Source organism: Chiloscyllium plagiosum, chromosome 3 (assembly GCF_004010195.1).
Source record: "Chiloscyllium plagiosum isolate BGI_BamShark_2017 chromosome 3, ASM401019v2, whole genome shotgun sequence".
NCBI lineage: Eukaryota > Metazoa > Chordata > Chondrichthyes > Orectolobiformes > Hemiscylliidae > Chiloscyllium > Chiloscyllium plagiosum.
The window spans coordinates 53,886,781-53,912,063 of NC_057712.1; the positions used below are offsets into that span (position 1 = coordinate 53,886,781).

At 40.4% G+C, this 25,283-nt stretch overlaps 2 protein-coding genes across 5 annotated transcripts in view; one reads left to right on the forward strand and one right to left on the reverse strand.

Moving 5' to 3' along the window:
- Window positions 1–21,978, forward strand: part of LOC122543442 (UI-like) — a 167,913-nt gene extending 145,935 nt beyond the window's left edge. For 3 of the 4 annotated variants that reach the window (XM_043682171.1, XM_043682156.1, XM_043682165.1), the window contains exon 7: window positions 20,460–21,978. In XM_043682171.1, coding sequence (XP_043538106.1) covers window positions 20,460–20,985 — 526 coding nt within the window. In that variant the 3' untranslated portion in view covers window positions 20,986–21,978. The remainder of the gene's footprint in view (window positions 1–20,459) is intronic. The other variant, XM_043682152.1, reaches the window with a different exon arrangement.
- A 1,891-nt stretch (window positions 21,979–23,869) lies between these two features.
- trim54 (tripartite motif containing 54) overlaps window positions 23,870–25,283 on the reverse strand; it is a 69,701-nt gene continuing 68,287 nt past the window's right edge. Inside the window, exon 10 of the mRNA XM_043682147.1 lies at window positions 23,870–24,342. The gene's annotated coding sequence lies outside the window, so the exon portion shown is untranslated. The remainder of the gene's footprint in view (window positions 24,343–25,283) is intronic.

Below are 25,283 nucleotides of genomic sequence, written 5' to 3' on the forward strand. Positions count from 1 at the left end.
GGGTGGCTTGATAGAGGTGTACAAGATGATTAGGGGTTTAGATATGGTTGACCATGAGAACCTTTTTCCATGTATGGAGTCAGCTATTACGAGGGGACATAGCTTTAAATTAAGGGGTGGTAGGTATAGGACAGATGTTAGGGGTAGATTCTTTACTCAGCGAGTCGTGAGTTCATGGAATGCCCTGCCAGTAGCAGTGGTGGACTCTCCCTCTTTATGGGCATTTAAACGGGCATTGGATAGGCATATGGAGGATAGTGGGCTAGTGTAGGTTAGGTGGGCTTGGATCGGCGCAACATCGAGGGCCAAAGGGCCTGTACTGCGCTGTATTTTTCTATGTTCTATGTACTACTGTAAGTTGGCATATTTTTAGTGAAAACTAAATGGTTCTATATTTGAAATTAGAGGGTGGCGTGATATTTAACATTTTCATAGATCTGAGTACAATAGACGGACCCAAGGTACATTTAGAAAAAAATGCTTTAAATAGATGGAGTGATACATTTTGGAAAACTTTGTAATTTGAGTTGAGCACCATGTGGCTTTGTAATAAGACAATTTTAGATGCTGGTAAACAATGAGAGAACTGATTGTATACAAGCCAACTGATTCTGACATTGAATATATACAAAAATTATTTCATTATTGATGGAAAGCAATAGATGTTTGAGAAAGTATTGTGTTATATTGATAACTGAATACAATTTCCAAGAACCTCTTTCCTCAAACTGGCTCTTCAGTGCAGCTTGTTCTGTTTTATGCAACCATTTTTAAATGTGTATCAAAAACAGAAATTGCTGACAGCAAGTCTGGCAGAATCTGTGGAGAGAAATCAAAGTTCACGTTTTGGGTGATCCGTCAGAACTAGGTCTGAGGAAGGATCGCTGGAACCGAAGCTTTAATAGCAATTTTTGCTTTGTTTCTGATTTCCAACATCCACAGTTCTTTCAGTTTTTATTTTTAAATGTGTTATACTTAAATGTGACAAGCTTCAAACTGGTACTAACATTTAAATTAAAAGTGAATATAAGGAAATGAAGATGTTATCATTAATGTTAACTTGAATCCAGATTTATGGGGAGAACGCATCATAGCGATTGTCAATTTCATTTCTTAATTGTATAAGTTTCATTTGAGCTAGCAAAGTTCCAAGGCAACAATTATGTACTCAGAGGATTGTTTCTACTTGTAAGTAGACCTCCATAGTTGTCATTAAGTTGTCCATTACATGTACTGTTTTTGATGCCTGCATCAACTGGTTTTCAAGCAGCATCAGAGCTTATAAGAATCTAAAAATGTAATTCTCTAGGCTATGTTTCATATAAATATTTGATTTAAAATATATAAATTCTTTACATAAATATCAATGACCAATGTGGAAATATATATTTTCATTCAAAATCTAAGAAAAATATATGAAGCAACCACAAAAGGAAATATACAACAATATCATGATGTACATCAGCAACACAATTTTGTTCGTTAATCACTGATGCTATAGGATGAGTTTTACAGGGAGGCATATTCTTCTCTACTTCATACACCCACATTCTTTGTCCAACCTACTCCCCACTTTCCCTGGCAGCCCCAGTCAAAAAGTCAGTCAACACCTCATCAACTTTGAAATGGATAGCTCTGCAGTGAGAATAGGCTTGGTGAAGCTTTACTGACAAGTGAAAATAATATTTCCATTCCTCAAGCACAAGAAGTGTTGCCCTCAAGACTTGGAAAAAATCTGATTAGCTGGCTGCTAATTAATTCCAACAATGCCAGAATCATAATCTTTTTCTGATGCCTGGATATACCTAGAAGACCCAGTTTTGTTTTCTGTTTTCTGTCACCCAGCCAATCTCTTATTCATGCAAAAAGCTAAAAGAACTGCGGATGCTTGTAAAGCAGAAACGAGGATAAACGATAGGTGGGTAGAGCTCACAGAGAGAGAAACACAGTTGGTCAGACAATGGAGTAGATAACGATCTGGCTAGGAAGGTGAATAGCTGTTAATGGAGACTGGTAGTGGCTAACAATGGATCGTGTGTGATTACTGTGATTACAAGACCTGGTGTGTGGGAGTGGGGGCAAGGACATAGGGAGAGTTCAAGCCCTAAAGTAGTTAAAATCAGTATTAAGTCCAGAAGGCTGTAGGGTCCCCAAGTGGAAAATGAAGTATTGTTCTTTCACTGGTGTGTTGAAGTGGCAGGTGACTAGAAGTTCAGGGTCATTTTTTTGTGGGTAGAATTTGGGTGTTCTATGAAGCTCAGTCTACACTTCATTTCCCCAGTGTAGAGGAGACCACATTGTGAGTAACGAATGCAGTAGACTAGACTGTATGAAGTAATGCTTTACATGGAAGTTATGTTTGAGCTCTGTGATACTGAGGAAGGCAGTAAATGGGCAAGTTTTACACCTTCAGCGATTGTAGGGTAAGGTGCCATGGGGCTGTTGGGAGAGAAGGAAGACTGGACCAGGAGGGAATAGTCCCTGTGGAAGGCTCATAAGGGATGGGAGGGAAATATTTGTTCAGTGGTGGCATCTCACTTGAGGTGGTAGAAATAATGTTGAATGATTTTCTGGATGTGAATGGTGGTGGGATGATAGATAAGGACAAGGGGGGAACCCTATCATTGTTGTGGGAGAGAAGGGAGGAGGTGAGGGCCAAAACGCAGGAGAACAGTTGGACTCAGTTGAGGGCACTGTCAACAATGGTGCTGGGGAAACTTCGGTTGAGGAAGATGGTAGACATTTCGAAGGCTTCCTTGTCAAAGTTGGCATCGTTGGGACATATGCAATGGAGACAGAGGAACTGGGAGAATGGAATAGAGTCTTTACAGGAAGCAGGGTACAAGGATGTATAGTCAAAGTAACTGCAGGAGTCACTTGGTTTATAGTGGATATTAGTGGCCAGTCTATCCCCAGCAGTTGAAGCAGAGATGTCTAGGGAGGGAAGGGTGACATCAGAGATGGACCATGTGAAAGTGAGCGCTGGGTGGAAAATGGAAGTGAAATCAATAAACTTTCCAATTCCGGATGATAGAGGGAAGCAGCACCCATGATATCATCAATATATTGGAGAGAGAGTTGTTGGTGGGGTCTACAAACCCCACAAGGATCCAGGCATAAGTGGGGGCCATTCGGGTACCCACGACCACCCCACTGTCCTAAAGAAAATGAGAGGAGTTAAAAGAGAAGTCGTTGAAGGTGAAGATGGTCTTGGCCAAGAGGAGGATGGTGGCAACGGTTCAGGCCTTTGTTCCGGGAAGAAGTGGAGAGCCCTGAGACCATGCTGCAGGGGATGGGCATGTAAAGGAATTGCACGTCCATGGTAAAGAGGAGGCAGCTGGACTCTGCAACTGGAAATTCCGAAACTGGCATAAAACGTCAGAGGAATCGTGGATGTAAGTGGGTAGGGACTGAACCAGGAGAGAGGAGACAGTGTCAGGGCAGGAAAAGGTGAATTCTATGGGCAGTAGCAGGCAGAAACAATAAGTCTGCCCAGGCAGTCCTGCTAATGAATGTTTGAAAGGAGATAAGCGAGCTGTGCAGAGTTGAAATGCTGTCAGTTTGGAGGTAGTTGGAGGGGAAGTCACCAGATGAAGTGAGGTTAGTGACCGTAGTTGATACAATGGCCTGCTATTCCATGGTTGGGTAATGGTCCGGGGGGATAGGAATAAGTATTTGAGAGATGGTACTCAGCCTCTGCAATGTAGAGGTCAGTACACCACACTAGACCACCACTACCCTTATCAGCAGGCTTAATAACAAAGTCAGGGTTGGTCTAAATGTACGAAGTGCAGTCAGTTGTGGGGTAGATAGATAAGTTGGATTGGGTTAGGCCAGCACAAACATCGAGGTGACTAATACCACATCAACAGTACCCAATGAACAGGTTGAGTGTAGGTAGAAAGCCAGAGGAAGGGGTCCAGGTGGAGGGGGAGAGTGTTGGAGGTTGGCATGGGGATCTGTGGGATTTGGAGAGGACTCTTGTCCAAAAATAGGCACAGAGACAAAGGGGACAGAAGTAGAGTTCGACGTCATGCGATGCACAAAATTCATTGAGGTGGGGATGCAGAGGGATAAAACTGAGACCTTTGCTGAGCGCAGAGTGTTCAGCATCGGAAAGCGGAAGGTTACGAGGCCTGGTGAATACATGACAGGAGTGGGGTTGGGAGAGGGGACAGAGCCAGAGGGAAGGGGAGGACACGAAGGTTCCAGCGGACCAAGGGTATCTCTGAGTTGTTGCATCTTGTGTGTCCTGATACCTAAAAGCAAAAGTTTCTTGTTAGCATTTTGGATGAGCCAGAGGATGATTTGGAACTGCGGAGAGATGCAACCCTGAGCCATCTTGATGCAATGCTGTTGGAGAGAGAGGTGGACAGTATGCATATGTCGCTACATGGCACTGAGTGTGGATGTGACAAGGGCAGCTGTGTGGAACGTTGAACATGACAGAGATATCAATGATCCTGAGTGGATACAAAACATAAAAGATGAAACTTGAGTTGGTATCCACATAGAATCATAGAGATGTACAGCATGGAAACACACCCTTCGGTCCAACTCGTCCATGCCGACCAGATATCCCAACCCAATCTAGTCCCACCTGCCAGCACCTGGCCCATATCCCTCCAAACCCTTCCTATTCATATACGCATCCAAATGCTTCTTAAATGTTGCAATTGTACCAGCCTCCTCCACTTCCTCTGGCACCTCATTCCATACCCGTACCACCCTCTGTGTGAAAACGTTGCCCGTTAGATCTCTTTTATATCTTTCCCCTCTCACCCGAAACCTATGCCCTCTAGTTCTGGACTCCCTGACCCCAGGGAAAAGACTTTGCCTATTTACCCTATCCATGCCCCTCATAATTTTGTAAACCTCTATAAGGTCACCCCTCAGCCTCCGACGCTCCAGGGAAAACAGCCCCACCCTGTTCAGCCTCTCCCTATAGCTCAAATCCTCAATCCCTGGCAACATCCTTGTAAATCTTTTCTGAACCCTTTCAAGTTTCACAACATCTTTCCGATAGGAAGGAGACCGGAATTGCACGCAATATTCCAACAGTAGCCTAACCAATGTCCTGTATAGCCGAAACATGACCTCCCAAGTCCTATGCTCAATACTCTGACTAATAACGGAAAGCATACCAAATGCCTTCTTCACTATCCTATCTACCTGCGACTCCACTTTCAAGGAGCTATGAACCTGCACTCCAAGGTCTCTTTGTTCAGCAACACTGCATAGGACCTTACCATTAAGTGTATAAGTCCTGCTAAGATTTGCTTTCCCAAAATGCAGCACCTTGCATTAATCTGAATTAAACTCCATCTGCCACTTCTCAGCCCATTGGCCCATCTGGTCAAGATCCTGTTGTAATCTGAGGTAACCGTCTTCGCAGTCCACTACACCTCCAATTTTGGTGTCATCTGCAAACTTACTAACTGTACCTCTTATGCTCGCACCCAAATCATTTATATAAATGACAAAAGGTAGAAGATCCGGCACCGATTCTTGTGGCACTCCACTGGTCACAGGCCTCCAGTCTGAAAAATAACCCTCCACCACCACCACACTCTGTCTTCTACCTTTGAGCCAGTTCTGTATCCAAATAGCTAGTTCTCCCTGTAATCCATGAGATCTAACCTTGCTAATCAGTCTCCCACGGGGAACCTTGCCAAACGCCTTACCGAAGTCCATATAGATCACATCTACCGCTCTGCCCTCATCAATCCTCTTTGCTACTTCTCCAAAAAACTCAATCAAGTTTGTGGGCGGCACGGTGGCAGAGTGGTTAGCACTGCTGCCTCACAGCGCCAGAGACCCGGGTTCAATTCCCGCCTCAGGCGACTGACTGTGTGGAGTTTGCACATTCTCCCCGTGTCTGCGTGGGTTTCCTCCGGGTGCTCCGGTTTCCTCCCACAGTCCAAAGATGTGCAGGTCAGGTGAATTGGCCATGCTAAATTGTCCGTAGTGTTAGGTAAGGGGTAAATGTAGGGGTGTGGGTGGCTTGCGCTTTGGCGGGTCGATGTGGACTTGTTGGGCCAAAGGGCCTGTTTCCACACTGTAAAGTAATCTAATCTAAAAAAAAAGTTTGTGAGACATGACTTCCCACGCATAAAGCCATATTGACCATCCCTAATCAGTCCTTGCCATGTATACATGTATACCCTGTCCCTCAGGATTCCCTCCAACAACTTGTCCACCAACGAGGTCAGGCTCACCGGTCTATAGTTCCCTGGCTTGTCTTTACCGCCCTTCTTAAACACGTTTGCCAACCTCCAGTCTTCCGTCACCTCACCTGTGACTATTGATGATACAAATATCTCAGCAAGAGGCCCAACAATCACTTCTCTAGTTTCCCACAGAGTTCTCGGGTACGCCTGATCAGGTCCTGGGGAATTATCCACCTTTACCAGTTTCAAGATATCCAGCACTTCCTCCTCTGTAACCTGGACATTTTGCAAGATGTCACCATCTATTTCCCTACAGTCTATATCTTCCATATCCTTTTCCACAGTAAATACTAATGTAAAATACTCATTTAGTATCTCCCTCATTTTCTGTGGCTCCACACAAAGGCCACCTTGCTGATCTTTGAGGGGCCCTATTTTCTCCCTAGTTACCCTTTTGTCCTTAACATATGATTATATAACTAACACAAAAACCCTGTGGATTCTCCTTAATTCTATTTGCCAAAGCTATCTCATGTCCCCTTTCTGCCCTCCTGATTTCCCTCTTAAGTATACTCCTACTTCCTTTATACTCTTCTAAGGATTCATTCGATCTATCTTGTCTATACCTGACATATGCTTCCTTCTTTTTCTTAACCAAATCCTCAATTTCTTTAGTCATCCAGCATTCCCTATACCCAACAGCCTTTCCTTTCACCCTGACAGGTGGGCGGCATGGTGGCACAATGGTTAGCACTGTTGCCTCACAGCGCCAGAGACCCGGGTTCAATTCCCGCCTCAGGCGACTGACTGTGTGGAGTTTGCACGTTCTCCCCGTGTCTGCGTGGGTTTCCTCCGGGTGCTCCGGTTTCCTCCCACAGTCCAAAGATGTGCAGGTCAGGTGAATTGGCCATGCTAAATTGCCCGTAGTGTTAGGTGAAAGGGTAAATGTAGGGGTATGGGTGGGTTACGCTTCAGCGGGTCGGTGTGGATTTGTTGGACCGAAGGGCCTGTTTCCACACTGTAATGTAATGTAATCTAATACTTTCTCTGGATTCTCGTTATCTCATTTCTGAAGGCTTCCCATTTTCCAGCCATCCCTTTGCCTCCGAACATCTGCCCCCAATCAGCTTTCGAACGTTCTTGCCTAATACCGTCAAAATTGGCCTTCCTCCAATTTAGAACTTCAACTTTTAGATCTTGTCTATCCTTTTCCATCACTATTTTAAATCTAATTGAATTATGGTCGCTGGCCCCAAAGTGCTCCCCCCCACTGACACCTCCGTCACCTGCCCAGCTTTATTTCCCAAGAGTAGGTCAAGTTTTGCACCTTCTCTAGTACTGAATCAGAAAATTGCCTTGTACGCACTTAACAAATCACTCTCCATCTAAACCTTTAACACTGTGGCAGTCCCAGTCTATGTTTGGAAAGTTAAAATCCCATACCATAACCACCTTATTATTCCTCCAGATAGCTGAGATCTCCTTACAAGTTTGTTTCTCAATTTCCCTTTGACTATTAGGGGGTCGATAATACAATCCCAATAAGGTGATCATTCCTTTCTTATTTCTCAGTTCCACCCAAATAACTTCCCTGGATGTATTTCCGGGAATATCCTCCCTCAGCACAGCTGTAATGCTACCCCTTATCAAAAATGCAACTCCCCCTCCTCTCTTGCCTCCCTTTCTATCCTTCCTGTAGCATTTGTATCCTGGAACATTAAGCTGCCAGTCCTGCCCATCCCTGAGCCATGTTTCTTTAACTGCTATGATATCCCAGTCCCATGTTCCTAACAATGCCCTGAGTTTTCTGCCTTCCCTGTTAGGCCCCTTGCATTGAAATAAATACAGTTTAATTTATTAGTCATACCTTGTCCCTGATGGCCCTGACTGTTTGACTCGCTTCTGTTCTCAACTGTACCCGTCTCAGATTTGGGGGGAATCTGAGCCAGAGGCTGTCATTGATAAATGTTATGTGGCTGTGGAAACAGGTTTTAGCAAATACCTGGTCTAAAACCAAGAGTGACAGGAAAATTAATGTCAGAAGACAAGAAGAAAGATTGGAATGGAAATCCCGTCAGACAGAGGACCAGAACCTCTTCAAGATGGGCATGTCAAGAAGAGAAGTGGCAGTGAGTTAAATACTAAATAAAAACTGAAAGAACTAAAGATGCGTAAAACAAAAACTAAAACAGAAATTGCTGGAGGAGGGAATCCTGAGGGACAGGATGTACATGTACTTGGAAAGGAAAGAACTGATTAGAGACAGTCAACATGGCTTTGTGCATGGAAAATCATGTCTCACAAACTTGATTGAGTTTTTTGAAAAACTAACAAAGAGGATTGATGAGGGCAGAGCAGTAGATGTGATCTATATGGATTCGGTAAGGTGTTCAACAATGTTCCCCATGGGAGACTGGTTAGCAAGGTTAGATCTCATTGAATACAGGGAGAACTAACCATTTGGATTTGGAACTGGCTGAAAGGTAGAAGATAGAGAGTGGAGGGTTGTTTTTCCAACTGGAGGCCTGTGACCAGTGGAGTGCCATGAGGATCAGTGCTGGGTCCACTACTTTTTTTGGAATATTGCGTGCAATTCTGATCCCCTTCCTATCAGAATTTACAAGAATGTTGCCAGTGTTGGAGGATTTGATTAGATTAGATTATTTACAGTGTGGAAACAGGCCCTTCGGCCCAACAAGTCCACACCGCCCCGCCGATGCGCAAACCACCCATACCCATACATTTACCCCTTACCTAACACTACGGGCAATTTTAGCACAGCCAATTCATCTGACCTGCACATCTTTGGACTGTGGGAGGAAACCGGAGCACCCGGAGGAAACCCACTCCAACACGGGGAGAACGTGCAAACTCCACACAGTCAGTCGCCTGAGGCGGGAATTGAACCCGGGTCTCTGGCACTGTGAGGCAGCAGTGCTAACCACTGTGCCACCGTGCCGCCATCTATAGGGAGAGGCTGAATAGGCTGGGGCTGTTTTCCCCACAGCATCAGGGACTGAGGGGTGACCTTAGAGGTTTATAAAATCATGAGGGGCATGGATAGGATAAATAGACAAAATCTTTTCCCTGGGATGGGGGAGTGCAGAACTAGAGGGCCTAGATTTACGGTGAGATGGGAAAGGTATAGAAGGAACTTAAGGAGCAAACTTTTCTTGCAGAGGGTGGTATGTGTATGGAATGAGCTGCCAGAGGAAATAATGGAGGTTGGTACAATTGCAACATTTAAAAGGCATGTGGATGGAGTTTGGAGGGAAATGGGCCAAGTGCTGGCAGGTGGGACTAGTTTGGGTTGGACCGAAGGATCCATTTCCATGCTGTACATCTCTATGACCCTATAATTAAGTTGGCAGCATCTGTGCAGAGAAATCAGAGTTAACATTTTGGGTCCAGTGACATTTCGTCAGATCTGGTTGTAGCTCAGAAAATGTGTGTTTTTATGCAGAAGATAGGGTGTGGGGAGGGGGTAACGAGTAACAATGGGTGGGGATAAGCCCAAAGAGAGAAAAACGCAGTTGGACAGACAAAGGAGTGGATAATAATCTGGTTAGGAGGGTGAATAGCTGCTAATGGAGACTGTGATTAGCTAACAATGGATTGTGTGTAATAGCAAACTACATGATTACAAGTCGAGATGTGTAGTGCTGAAAAGCACAGAGAGTCAGGCAGAGGAGGAGAACTTCTTCAAGGTAGGCATCCTTGGAAGAGGCTTCGCAGTGTGGTGCTTTTTCAGCACTACACTCCCGATTCTGATCTCCAGCATCTGCAGTCCTCACTTTCTCCTAGTTGATTACAAGGCCTGGTGAAGGACGGGTAAGACCTTAAAGTAATTGAACTCAATATTAAGTCCAGAAGGCTGCAGGTCCCCAAGTGGAAAATGAGATATTGTTCTTCTCGCTTACACTGACCTTTGCTGTAGCACTGCAGCAAGCCTGAGACAAAGATATTGGCCAGGGAACAAGTTGGTGTATTGGAGTGGCAGGCGACTGAAAGTGCAGGCAGAATATAGGTGTTCTGTGAAGCGGTCACCCAGTCTACGTTTCATTTCTCCAATGTAGAGGAGATCGCATTGTGAGCAGTGAATGCAGTAGACTAGATTTTGTGCAGTATGTGCTCATGTTTTAACTCCCAGTTTGAAAGGGATGAGAGTAGGTCTAAGACTAGCATTTTGAACACTAATTTTGAACACTTATCTCCTTGCCTAGTATCCCAGTTCCTTTCAGCTGGCTCAACTTTCATGCCAATATGGTTTTATTACCTACTACCTACTTATTGTACAAAGCACATACTTCTGCTTTGTACAATAACCGTGGGCGGCACGGTTATTGTACAAAGCAGAAGTATGCACGGTGGCACAGTGGTTAGCACTGCTGCCTCACAGCGCCAGAGACCCGGGTTCAATTCCCGCCTCAGGCGACTCTCTGTGTGGAGTTTGCACATTCTCCCTGTGTCTGCGTGGGTTTCTTCTGGGTGCTCCGGTTTCCTCCCACAATCCAAAATGTGCAGGTTAGGTGAATTGGCCATGCTAAATTGCCCGTAGTGTTAGGTGAAAGGGTAAATGTAGGGGAATGGGTCTGGGTGATTTGTGCTTTGGGCGGGTTGGTGTGGACTTGTTGGGCCGAAAGGCCTGTTTCCACACTGTAAGTAATCTAAACTTTGTATATGCAACCTTGTCAAATACCTTCTGGAAATCAGATGCAGTATATCAACAAGCTTCCTGTAATCCATGGTTTATGTTGCTTCAAAGAAACCTATTTTCTGCCTTCCTCCCTTTTTGAATAGAGAAGTCTGAATGTCATGATGGCTCAGTGGGTAGCAGCGATGCTTTCAGTATCAGGGACCTGGATTTGATTCCTCATCCCGTATGAGTCTGTAGAATTTTGTACATTCTCCTTGTGTCTGCATAGATTTCTGTTTGGTGGTCGGGTTTCCTCCTACAGTCAAAAGATGTGTAGGTCAGGTGGATTGTCCATGCTAAATTGCTCCTTAGTGTCCAGAGTTGTGCAGGCTAGGTGGGTTAGCCATGTCTGCCACTGCAACTCCAGCAATTTATCTCCTTGCCTAGTATCTCAGTTCCTTTCAGCTGGCTCAACTTTCATGCCAATATGTTTGTTCTTATTAGTGTTCAAAATGCTAGTCTTAGACCTACTCTTCTCCCTTTCAAACTGGGAGTTAAATTCAATAATATCGTGGCCTCTGTTGTCTAGAGGTGGTTTTACCAGTTTACTAATTGTTAATTAAACCTGTCTCATTGTACAATACCAAGTCCAATGTCATCTGCTGTCTGCTTGGATCCACAGCATACTCTTCCAAGAAACTATCTCGAAGGCAGTCTATGAACTTTTCATTGACAATCTGAATTTACTCGCTATGTTAATGAAGTATGTTGATTAAATATTTTGATTAAAATCACCAGTGATTATTGCTGTTCCTTTATCACAAGCACCCAATATGCCTCCTTGTATACTTCATCCTGTGGTTAGAGGGCTGGAAGCACATTCCTACTAGTGATTCCTTTCCTTACTATTCCTCATCTCCACCCAAACTGTCTGCAACCTGATCTCCTAAACCAAAGTCAACTCTAACTATTGCATCTTTGATTAAGAATGCTACTACCTTTATCTAGCTTCCTATTTAATTGAATATCATATACCCCTCAATATGCGTGAGCAATCCTTGTCATCCTGCAACCACATCTCTGTAATGGTTACCAGGTATATATTCACTTCAGTGTGAGCTATTAAATTAATTACTTTGTATGATTGCTGGTTGCAGTCAGACAGAGTATTTAGTTTTGTCTTTTTATTATCCTTGTAACATCACAAGAGTAAAAGGTAAGACTAAAACTGAACCCTTGTGCAGGTTCATAGCTCCTTGAAAGTGGAGTCGCGGGTAGATAGGATAGTGAAGAAGGCGTTTGGTATGCTTTCATTTATTGGTCAGAGTATTGAGTACAGGGGTTGGGAGGTCATGTTGCGGCTGTACAGGACATTGGTTAGGCCACTGTTGGAATATTGCATGCAATTCTGGTCTCCTTCCTATAGGAAAGATGTTGTGAAACTTGAAAGGGTTCAGACTTACAAGGATGTCACCAGGGTTGGAGGATTTGAGCTATAAGGAGAAGCTGAACAGGCTGGGGCTGTTTTCCCTGGAGCCTTGGAAGCTGAGGGGTGATCTTATAGAAAATACAAAATTATGAGAGGCATGGATAAGATAAATAGACAAAGTCTTTTCCCTGGAGTGGGCGAGTCCAGAACTAGAGGGGAAAGGTTTAGGGTAAGAAGGGAAGGATATAAAAGAGACCCAAAGAGCAACGTTTTCACACAGAGGGTGGTACGTGTATGGAATGAACTGCCAGAGGAAGTGATGGAGACTAGTACAATTACAACATTTAAAAGGCATTTGGATGGGTATATGAATAGGAAGGGTTTGGAGAGATATGGGCCGGGTGCTGGCAGGTGGGACTAGATTGGGTTGGGATATCTGGTCGGCATGGACGAGTTGGACTGAAGGGTCTGTTTCCATGCTGTACATCTCTATGACTCTGTGACTATCTGCAAAATGCAAAGTTTATTGCAAATAGACACAGTGAGAGTTCCTGCTTCGCTAAGCTAGACCTGTTAAACTTGTTTATTTTGTAAAGGAAAGGAGATGCTTTCTTGAGACCCAAATTTCAAGTAAACAGAAAGACTGCAAGTTTTACTGACAGGAAACACTGCCGCTGCTTCTTGTGAATATTGAAGAAAGAGAAATGCATAAGCACTGTTGGGTAGACAAACAGACAGAAAACAAGAGTAGCTCTGCCATCTGAAGCCCAGAACAAGTCACAATCTGAAGATCAAGTAAGAATTGTTAAATACGATCACTGATAAGAATAGAGTGGCATCATTTAATTATTTTTGAGTTCAGGCAATGCTATTTTTAGCAAATCAAATAAAAAATGAACATCAGCTGAACTTTGCAATCAGTGGTGAAGTATTGAAATACTGGGAAAGAGAAAATCTCATTACGAAAGAGATAGTAAACAAACATTTTGTGTAGAAAAATATAGACGATATAGTCTAGCGTCAAATTTTAACAAATATTTGGAATACGTTTTTCAAGATAAAACTCATGAGCTTTTAAAAATCTATACATTTATCAAGAAGATTTGTTAATATATATAGGTTTTCAAAAGGTGATTTATAAAAAGCTTATTATTTAAGTAAACTTCAGGGCGTAAAAAGGAAATGTATACAAAGAGCGAGGATGGAAAGTTGGTGAAAAAATATGGTTAGGATTAATAGGAATTGTTCAGAATAGAAGGGATTAGGAATGGTGTTCTTTGGACGTCATTAAATTCTAATTAATCATTAATTGATATGCATTAGCCATAATATTGACATATCGTTTTGTAGGATTCAGTACTAGGGGCATAGCATTCTTTAGCAAAGCAAAAAAGTTCATTTTCTAAAAACAATAAAGATAAAGTCACCAGATGAGATGAAGAGATTAAGGAGGAGAGTCCATTATGTTAACTTCAATCCATTGGATGTCTGTTAGATGTCACTGATTGTAAACCAGCCATCCAGCCTGGATTCCTGAAGAAGGGCTTATGCCCGAAACGTCGATTCTCCTGTTCCCTGGATGCTGCCTGACCTGCTGCGCTTTTCCAGCAACACATTTCCAGATCCAGCCAACTGAGCAAACAGATCGCCCATTAGGTAGGAAGCTTTTGGTGCTCCATTTTAGGAAAGTCCTTAGGTTATAAATGACACAGGCTCACCCATAATGAAAACAACAACAACCTGAAATTTCATATCAGCAGCACAGTGAGGGTGCTTATGGCGAGCCACAAGGTAAGTCTATCAGAAATTTAGCAATCTCTCTGGTGAGAATTCCACCAACATCAATGGAGAGTGGAACAACAACTTGCTGCATTCTTCTTAACTGGGCATTTCCAGCATGGAGAAGCAGTGATGTCATCAGGCTGCCAAACAACCAATCTCAACTGAGGAATTTTCACAAATACCCTCAACCACCCAAGCAGTAAACAAAAAGCAGTAAAATAAAAACTTTTTTATTACATAGAAGAGGATCTATATTTTCTTGTCTACACCTAGAATTTCTGGAGCTAAACAGTTCTGAGGCTGACATTCCTGTCTTCTGAAAGAAATGTGTTTTGCCTATGGACTGTGCTCAGAGATGTTGGTATGGGGTATCCAAGATTGAGGTCTGGAAGACCAAACTGTAAACTGGTGTTGACATGCACCTTCTCTTTCAAGTCAAGACTTCTACACATAGTTATTAATTTGTGAATGGGAGAATAGGAGATTACATAGGAGGTGAGATTAATTAATAAATGAGTGATAAAGAGTAATATTCCATGTGAATAGGCATCTCACAACTCGCAAGTGAGAAACTCATTTCAATGTCCAGGAATCTGATTTCAATATCCAGGACCTTGTTGGAAAATACAACATTTTGGTTTTGATGTTGAGAATGGCCTTCCATAGAATCCATACAGTGTGATTTGGCCCAAAAAGTCCATGCTGACCCTCTTAAGAATATCGCACACAGACCCATCCCTCTCCCTTTTCCCTGTAAGCCTACATTTCCCATGGCGAATGCACCTAACCGACACATTCATGAACACAATAGGCAATTTAGCATAGCCAATCCACCGAACTTGCACATCTTTGGACCATGTGAGGAAATCGGAGCAATGGGCAAAACCCATGCAGACACAGGGAGAGCATGCAAACTCCACACAGAAAGTTGCTCAAGGGTGGAACTGAACCCAGGTCCCTGGTGCTGTGAGGTAACAGTGCTAACCACTGAGCCACCATGCCACCTTGCTTGACATCTCACCCAAATTTCTCACCCACATCATTCAGGCTGGGGTGATTCCACACAAAATATGCCCATGTTAATATAGTATATGACTTGAGAGACAAACCTGAAGCATAACACATGCTTGAGGAGCAACATCTCACTTTAGGCAATTTACAGACTCCAAGCCTCTATCTGTATTTGTGGAATTCAATATTATGATATTACAATCTCTGCTCCTGCACCCTCTCCCTCCCCACCATGACCCTGTATTATTTTGGTCTTGTTTACTCTTCTCTCAGAAGAGAGTACCCATTTTGTCCCTTTTTGTGCCTTCATTTGTGCCAATTTTACATCTTTAGTTCTCTTTCACCTCAATTAAAAACCACATTGTCTTTTGCACTGGAACTCCACAGAATCATAGAATCCCTACAGTGTGGAAGCAGGCCATTTGGCCCAACTAGTCCACACCGACCCTCTGAAAGAGTATCCCACCAAGACCCATCCCCTAACCCTATTGCCATCTGTTCCCCTCTGTCTTCCTCTGCCTCTGTCAAAAAATGTACAAAATACCATTTTACAATCCCTTTCAGTTCTGAGGAAGAGTCAGAGTGGCCTCCAAACACTAACTCTATTTCTTTCTCCACAGATGCTGCCACCCTACCCCATAATTTTCTGTTTGTTTCAGATTTCCAGTATTCACAATATTTTGCTTTTTATACAACCTGGAATTGGTTATGTTCCATCAATTTTATAGAGTTGACTGGCTATGCTTGTCCGCTCCCTGGCCTAAAGTGTTTATATTTTTGAATGTACTGGTGATTATTTTCATGACATGTCTTTAAAACCAACAGATTGTAAATTGTAAACAATGTGATCTTAAATTGGTATTACAGGTTGGTGGTACATTCTATGCATAGTATTACTGCATTACTTTGTCCTGCCTTTCCTTAGCAACAATTTAATTGTTCTTTAAACAAAATGTTCATGAATCTTTTTTCTGGTATAAGCCCACTTATTGCTATGTGAAATGGCTTCAACATCACAATTTGTCAAGTACCTCTGGTTTGACAATTCAGTGCCATAACCACTAGACCTCTCTAAACCATCCTAGCTTTTCTTTTAAATAGCTTTGACTAGTTTCTTGACTCTCCATGGTTTACATGTTTTCCCACTTCATTGTGTCAAAATATGAAAAGATACAAAAAGATACTGGCCTTACACTATAATTATGCTGGTTTTTCTTTACTGCTGTAATTTGTTGCATCAATTGCAAACTCTTCTAATACTCAAAATTGTTTCCAGTTCAACTGTTAATCATTTTCATCTTATTAATACTAAACATTTTGGCATCCTTTTTATCTTTATAGATGTCGTACAGTGCATTTATATGAACTCAATTTGTTTGTATTTTTCAAATTTCCAGCTGTCATCTAATTTCTTGTAGACTCTTGGTATTTTCCCCAACTTGACTTGCTTTTTAAATACTCTTCAAGCTTAACTGTGAAGTTAAGTAGTTTGCATTGCCAAGATTAAATGTAGGATTCTGAAACTTTGTACACAGTTTTACATTTTCTTAGATGAATAAGCTTAATGAGGAGCTGTTCTTCTCAGTGACATTGTTGGATAAGAATAGGCCCAGCTCTGCCACTATGATGGCTTTGCAGTCACTCACCAACGATATTCTTTCAATCAGCAATGTCTGGAATCTATACAAAGATATCTATGTCACATACATAAGTGGCTAACATAAATTTATAATGATCATATGAGAACCACTACAATGCATAAATTGATAACATAACTGTTAACATAGTTTGTAGTCTGTCATGATATTTAAACTTTGAAATAAAGAGAATCGGGATTTCTGTAATTTGACAAGATTTGACCTTTACAAATCAACATTCCAACTTTCATTACTAACTTGCTACTGGATTTAGTGAGGTGTGTGGGATTACAAGACATACGTTATCTCTTAATAGAGCTGCAAAAGATAAAGAAATAGTTCCCGAGAGGTGCTTGGAAGGTTCATTTATCCTAACAGTGCTTGTAGTACTTTGCAAAAATTCCCAATGTGTGTTATTGGATCAGACAAACAACCCTAATGAATGACAGCCGCTGCCCAGGTTGATAGATTTGATTGACCCATGACTACAGTGAGTCAAGGTCTTTCTTATCACTCCACCATCACTACCTCACAATTATGTATCTGTAGTATTAAATAATGCAGCCCACTGCTCTCAAACTTTTATCATACTTGCAGTGATGATTAATGCAAATATTACAGCCCGTCCTTCCTATAGATGTTAGCATCTGCAGAATATATGTAAATTTTTCCAACATTGCACAATTTGGTTCCTTCATAACCTTCTGACAAGTTTGTCCAATACAGGTAGTTCTTCTGTGATGCAGTGGTTGCATTCTTGTGCAAAGCCACATTATAGAAAAATGGCACTTTAGACACAGCGCTTAAGGTGTTGGTGATATAATTGTATGACAGCCAATACACATTTTAAAAATTTGCCATTTAGAAACAGCGTCCCCAAATCGTCAATTGTATTACATAGAGTTTTCTTTGTGGCTTTCCCTTGATATTGCTATTAAAACCTCTGGATATTTCCACGAATGTTTTGTGAAATTTACTTCAGGATATTGTTTGTGTGTTTTGACTTAACGTTTTAGTGCAAAATGTGCTCAAGGAGACTTTTACAAGACAAATTCAATATTTTACATTGATTTATAAAATAGTTATATATTTAAATATACAATTGCCTTTTATATGTTTTTGCAATTGCATTCAATTCATTTGAAAGAATTTCTACTGAGATTATAAGTTGATATATGTTATCCAAGTCAGCTCTTTTTTTTCCACTCTTTTATGGTGATGGCCATTTTATGTATTATTGAAGGATGGAAAGACAGTGAATCAAAATTAAGTGTCATGAAAAATAGTCTAAAAACATGTTACTCGATATCTGAAAGAAAATTATGATTTGTGTTAGGTGAATCCCCTTCATCAAACCTGGCCCTAATGAAGGGTCCTACTCAAAACCTATTGTTTCTTTTCTGCTGTAAATTTTTTGTTTTTCATTTGTTTGTTTTACTTTGTCATAGAAGTAATTATAAATTTAATCATGTAAATATTATGCTTTGGTCCTGTCTTGTAAACAATGCAAGCATTTTCCATAGATGGAGTGTATACACACAAATCCTTACAACTCCCGTGAGTGTTAAAAATTCTGTCATGTCAGCATGTACTTAGGACAATGGGTATACATTGAAAATCAATGCTATCTAAAGTGGATTGCAAAAAATGAATGCAGTGAACATGGTATTTTTAAATTCCATACTCTTAAAGAATATGCACATTTAAACAAAATGATTGCAAACAGTTAAATCAACATAGTCAAAATTACATTTATTGGCAAACCGATGAGTATAGTTTGCAAGTTTTATTTTGGCAGAGAACAAAAAGTTGATTCTAAAACATCTCACTTAATTTATAGGCAGTGAATTTTCTCCTACTTACAAATTTGCCAAGACGTAATTGTAATCACGAACAGAAAATGCTGATAGCATAAAAATTCCTTACAAACATACATATAAATCAGTAACTGAAGTATTGCATTCCTGCCTCTTCTGCCTACTTCACTGTTAAGTAAAATCATTGCTGATCTGATTAATGCACTTCTAGGCTTACCTAGAATCTACCTACTCTCTTTCTGTGGAATCAGAGCTCCAAAGAGTCACAATCCTCTGATTAGATTAGATTCCCTACAGTGTGGAAACAGGCCCTTTGGCGAAAACCGGTCCACACCAACCCTCCGAAGAGTAACTCACCCAGACCCATTTCCCCTCTGGCTAAAGTACCTTACGCTATGGGCAATTTAGCATGGCCAATTCACCTGACTTGCACACCTTTGGACTGTGGGAGGAAACTGGAGCACCCGGAGGAAACCCATGCAGACACAGGGAGAATGTGCAAACTCCACACGGACAGTCGCCCGAGGCTGGAATCGAACCTGGATGCTGTAAGACAGCAGTACTAACCACTGAGCCACCGTTCCCACCGTGTGGGGTGAATTTGTATTTACTCTGTGAGTAAATAATTTCTCCACACATTCACCCTTACAGACACACACACATGCATCCTCTCACAGACTTAAGACACTCTACATTCACATACACGCACATATACACTCTCTCACACTCACAACCCCCCACCCCAGACAGACACACACACACAAACACGACCCACATGCATACATATACGTTTGTGGGGTGAATTTGTACTTGCAGAATTACATTGTACTTTGCTCAAAAACTGCAAGAATTCATGTAAGACTCTGTTATCTCACTTTTTAGATTAGAATTAGTCTAAACATTATGGCACAGAGAACACGGGGGCTAACATCTTCAACATAATATCTGGCTAACACCAATTGTTACAGTTAACCTGCTAATGTAACTTTTTTAAAAAAAAGGTTTTGTGATTTACACATGAAAGAAGTGAAACTATCATGGTACTCGAACAGATGAAAGACTCAACAAACAATCAATGTATAATTTCAGTTACATCACACTGTAAACTTTTGCTATAAATTGTGTCCTCCACAACCACCTGATGAAGGAGCGGCGCTCTGAAAGCTAGTACTTCCAATTATACCGGTTGGACTATAACCTGGTGTTGTGATTTTTAACTTTGTACACCCCAATCCAACACCGGCATCTCCAAATCATAATTTCTCCTTATTCATCTTAAAGGATTACCCCTGCTTTTCAAATGGTGCCCCTAAATCTCCCATAAGTGAAAACATCCTCTTCATATCCACCCAATCAAGACCCTCAAGATCTTATATGTTTCATTCAAGTGGCCTCTCATTCTTCAGCAGACACAAGCCTAACTTTTCCAATTTTTTCCTCATAATACCTAGAATCCAACCATTCTAGGTATTAGTTGTCTTTGAACTGTTTAGTGCAGTCAGGATGCATGGGTTAGCTCTCTAGTACAAAACATACCTTATGGCATAGTAATAGTGTGTATTAGAATAAAAGATCATTCCTCATTTCAGCTTGGCTCGTGAAGTCCATAATTAATTATATAACCAATCAAAGGTAACAAAGTACTAATAAGGTATGAGTAAGCAGCAGAAAACAACCCAAGCAAGTCGATCATTTCTTTCCATCAGCCGTACACTAACCAAGAAGCATCTGAAACCAACAAAGTTTTCAGATATTTATAATATTACTGTTAGCTATCATCTTACTTCTTAGTCCAAGGTATTACTCCATTTTTTATTCCACATGCTTTACAGTGGAATATTAAAATAAGTTACAAGTTGCAATAAAATGCAATTAAATGTGTGATATTCTTGACCATTAAAACAAGGTGTTGCTTTACTCGATTTTTTTGTCGCATCAGGTTGTGTTTAATTTAAATTCTTATGCCTTTATTTGCAGATCACCATCCAGCATGACACCAACTCCTCTGATTTTCCTTTCAGCCTGTTTACTACTTGGCACTCGCACCCTTCCAGCTGTTTGTCGTGCTGTAGATCTGAGTGTCTTCGACAAAATTTATGATCCTAATATCAACACAGCTACTAATGAAGAGAATGACCAATCCCTTTCCTACATCCTGAAGGAAAAGTTACTCCAATCTTTTGAGAAAAATCCCAAGTACATGCTGATGTACTCCCACCTACCTCCAGGTTACCTGCAGATGTTGAAAGATATCTTTGCTAAAGAAGCCGGTCGTTTCCTTCGTGAACCTTCCTTAAATGCAGAAAACCTCATGCCCACCCAAGAAATTGACCAAGATATGGTAGCAGCCTTCGCAGGACGCTCCAAGAGGCCCGTTGACCCACCCAATTCCTTGGATCTCACATTTCATATCTTGAGGGAAATGATTGAAATTGCCAAGAATGAAAATCAATGGATGCAGGCAGATAACAATCGTAAAATTATGGAGACAATTGGGAAGTGATGAATTTAGAATCTGTAATAAGCTCATTCTGTCATCAAATTAAGAGTTTATGCTTTGATATTCATCACATGGATTCCCTCAAAGTCACTAAAAGATGCACTAACCAAATCTGTCTCATGAAACTCCTGTAAATCTGAAAGTAATGTTCAATTCAAACTTACCAAATAAATAGAATATTCATGAAATAATTGCTCATCATGAAATAATTTTGTCATTTATATTTTGTAATAAAAATGATTTTAAAATATTATTTTGATTCAACACTTTGTTTAGTCTGAAAAAACTGTATAATGGTTGTAAAGGGACTGAGGTCATTGAGCTGCATTTCTGGATTCTGTTACATGATTATGTTTAAACAATAAATTCAAAACTAGATGTTTTACAAATAGCTGATAGTTTGATTACTATCTGAATTTAGAATTGGAGCAGAATTAATAAAGTACAAATTAGAAATTGTCTTGTGGATAATACCTTCCAAGTTCACTTTGTACACACAAATATGGAAAATAGATTCTTTTAGATTTGGGGAGGTTAAATTGATATTACTTCATTCATTGGCCTTTTTTATAACATATATTCTAGTTCTAACATGAACAATATTAAATATGCTTTACTTCTGCAAAGAAGAATCCTCCAATAAATTATTCTTAATATTCATAAGCTAAATACAGTGTGTATTTTATGTTGGCTACTACCAGATATATTTCAAAAGGCCTGCATCAAAATACATTGTGATGCAAAGACTTTATTTAATCTATTTTCTAATCAACCTGTTCAGCGATGTTATTACACACCTCTAGAAGAGGTGGAACTTGAACCTGGGCCTTCTGTTCCAGGAGTAGGGAATGCTACAAGAGGGCCCCATGATGTGGAATCTGTCTCAAATGTGCTTTTCATCCTTTCACATCCATCTGTATCATTTCCAATTTTATTAAATGTGCTGCCAACTTATGTATTTTAACACTATCGATATTATAGAATCCCTACAGTGTGGAAGCAGGACATTCAGCCCATTGAGTCTAGATTGCCTCTCCAAAGGGCATCTCACTCAGACTCTTCCCCCCCACCCCCCCACATCCTTGTAACCCTGCATTTCCCAAAGTTAATCCGCCTATCCTGCCATCCTTGGACACTATGGGCAATTTAGTATGGCCGATTCCCCCCAATCTGCACATTTTTGTGACCGTGGGAGGAAACTGGAGCATTCTGAGTAAACCCATGCAGACAGCTTTAAGTGGAACTGTTATAAATTTTACAATATTTGAATTAACGTTTAATTTACGATGCAGCAGACCCTGTAAAATAGTGGATCCAAACCTTAACTGTTTTTTCACGTTGTATTTGATCAATATCTTCCTCTAGTGCATGGCATTCAGTTTACACTTCAGAATTATAATCATTATACATAATCTATGGAAAATGGTTAAAGAAAGTAGGTTGTGTAAAATTTCATAAATGATGGGGATGTTATGTGTGTGTGTGTGTGTATATATATTAGAGAGAGAGACAGAGAGAAAACAGTTGCAAAATAGGTATAATAATACCTTGTGCGTCACACATAAAACATTCATTAGAATGCTAACCTATATTTTAGAAAATAAATTCATATATATTTTAGAAACTGCACTTAAAATAGATTATAAATTTGAGTCACTGTTTCAAAACTGCAATTAATAATTAATCAATGATGATATAAATAAAACAAAGTAAAACTTGTATTCAGAATGCAAGAATTTTAATTACCGGTTCATCATTAAATGACATAGCTGCTTCTTGATTCTGTGGCTTCCATTCCAAGAACAATTCACTCAAGTGTAGAATCCAGACATTGTGGAAACAGGTCCTTCAGCTCAACAAGTCCACACCAACCCTCCAAAGAGTATCCCACCCTATTACTCTACATTTACCTACTCTGACTAATGCACCTAACCTACATGTCCTTGAACACTATAGGTGATTTAGCATGGCCAAAGCACATCTTTGGATTGTGGGAGGAAACCGGAGCACCTGGAGGAAACCCAGGTGTAAACACGGGGAGAATGTGCAAACACCACACAGACAATCATCCGAGGCTGGAATCAAACCAGAGTCCATGGTGCTGAGGCAGCAGTTCTAACCACTGAGCCACTGTGCCATCCCTGTGTATAAAATTTTAAAACGAAATATTATCATCAATCAACATTGAAGAAGAGTTATATTGTCAGATATATGCAAACAGTAAAATGAAAATTGACTTAATTTGCAGTCAATGACAAACTAAAGTGACAAAAACTGTATTACATGAGATATAATCAATTTAATGACTGTAACCAATGATCCATACTGTTTTGAAGATTTCAGTTATTGCTTTGCCAGTCATTATGTCTGTATTTACAAGAAGTTCTGTAATTTAAAATAATTTCAGCGAAGGACCAACATAGTAATATCATTCAGAACTATCACATTTGCTCCTGTCCATCTTCATCCCATAAACAACATAATGGCAAGGTCAGTGAAGCAGTAATGATTTAAAAGAATCCTTCTTTCCGCGGAATCATCTTCTGTTTTACTTTTCTTTATGAATTTCTTATCTTGCTACTTTTCTATAATGCCATGTCAAGAATCATTTGTAGTTTGTTTGCCTCTTGACCAAAGGGGGATGAAACTCCATAATTTTACTATACATTTGTACTTTATTTTACACATGTCAATCTGCAATAAAATGGCAACAAATTAGTTTAACAAATTATAATGAAGGAAATAACAACATTCAACTATAAAATAAAACAAATAATTGCTGGAGAAACTCAGCAGGTCTGATGGCATCTGTGGAGAGAAACAGAGTGTACATTTTGGATCCAGTGATTCTTCATCAGAACTTCTAATGAAGCTTTACTTGACCTGAAATGTTGACTCTGTATTATCTTCACAGATGCTGCCGGAACTAGTGAGTTTCTCCAGCAATTTCTGTTTTTGCATTCAGCCATAATGTAGCTGTTTAAAAATTCTAAGCTAGCTGAATTATGCACAGGCTTTTACAAGCATAGTAGCCAAATATTTTTTCAAAGGCCCAACATTATAATAGGAACACATTAATATCTTTCTAACATTTAAAGCTATATCTAAACTTTATTACACGACTTAAAAAAACAGAAGTATTTGTCAAATTGCGAAGCTGCAAAACTGTTAATTTCTTCACATAGTTATGATCAGCAAACAAAACTGTGAATAAATAACTTTACTGCTAACTGGCAAATATCAATCTTCATTCAGAACCTAAACAATAAATTATTTTTGAATAAATCATTTCCTAGCATCCATCTGTAAGTCGTTTCATGAGTTTTGTCCTCTTTTTCTTCATTTATTTTCAATGTTGATCTGTGGGTAAGAAGAATAAAATATTACATACTTGTACTTGTTCTTGTTGTTAGAAGGCCAGTGAATCTCAAAACTTTTGCCTTGATGAAATAATTTAGAGTCTGATAAGGAGACAGTTAGGGTGTATGCTGTAAGATTATAAACTAAGAAAGAAATAAAGCTGCAATTTAAATTCTTGTGAAAAGGTTAATTGCAATGTAGATAGAGATATTAACGTTACGGAATAAAGAGAGAATTGATAATTTTTAATTAACCTGTTCAAAGATATTATTACATACCTCTGGTTCAGGTGGGAATGTAACTTGGCCTCCTGGCTCAAAGGTATGGAGACTATCATTGAACCACAAGAACCCCTAATAAAGACAGAATAGATATATCTCCTAATCAGAATCTAGATTAGAGTGGTGCTGGAAAAGCACAACAGGTCAGGCAGCATCCGAGGAGCAAGAAAATCGACATTTCGGGCAAAAGTCCTTCATCATTCCTGATGAAGAGCTTTTGCCCGAAACATCGATTTTCCTGCTCTTCGGATTCTGCCTGACCTGTTGTGCTTTTCCAGCACCACTGTAATCTAGATTCTGATTTCCAGCACCTGCAGTCCTCACTTTTGCCTATTTTTCTTGATCAGCCTGTGTAGAGATGTTACTATACACCTCTGCAGCAGGTATGAATTGAACCTGGGACTCTTGGCTCAGATAAAAAAAATCTTGTGTTTTCAAATAAACCTATTGGACAATAACCGGATCTCGTGTGATTTTTGACCTTGTCCAACCTAGTACAACACCGGCACCTCCACATGTTGGCTTAGAGATAGGGACGTGACCATTGTACCACGAGACCCCAATAGAGAGTAATAGCTGATATAATTGTTCACAGGACTGTATTGAAGATACAAACAAGCAAACAATAAAACTTTTGAAAACTTAATTATTTATTGAATG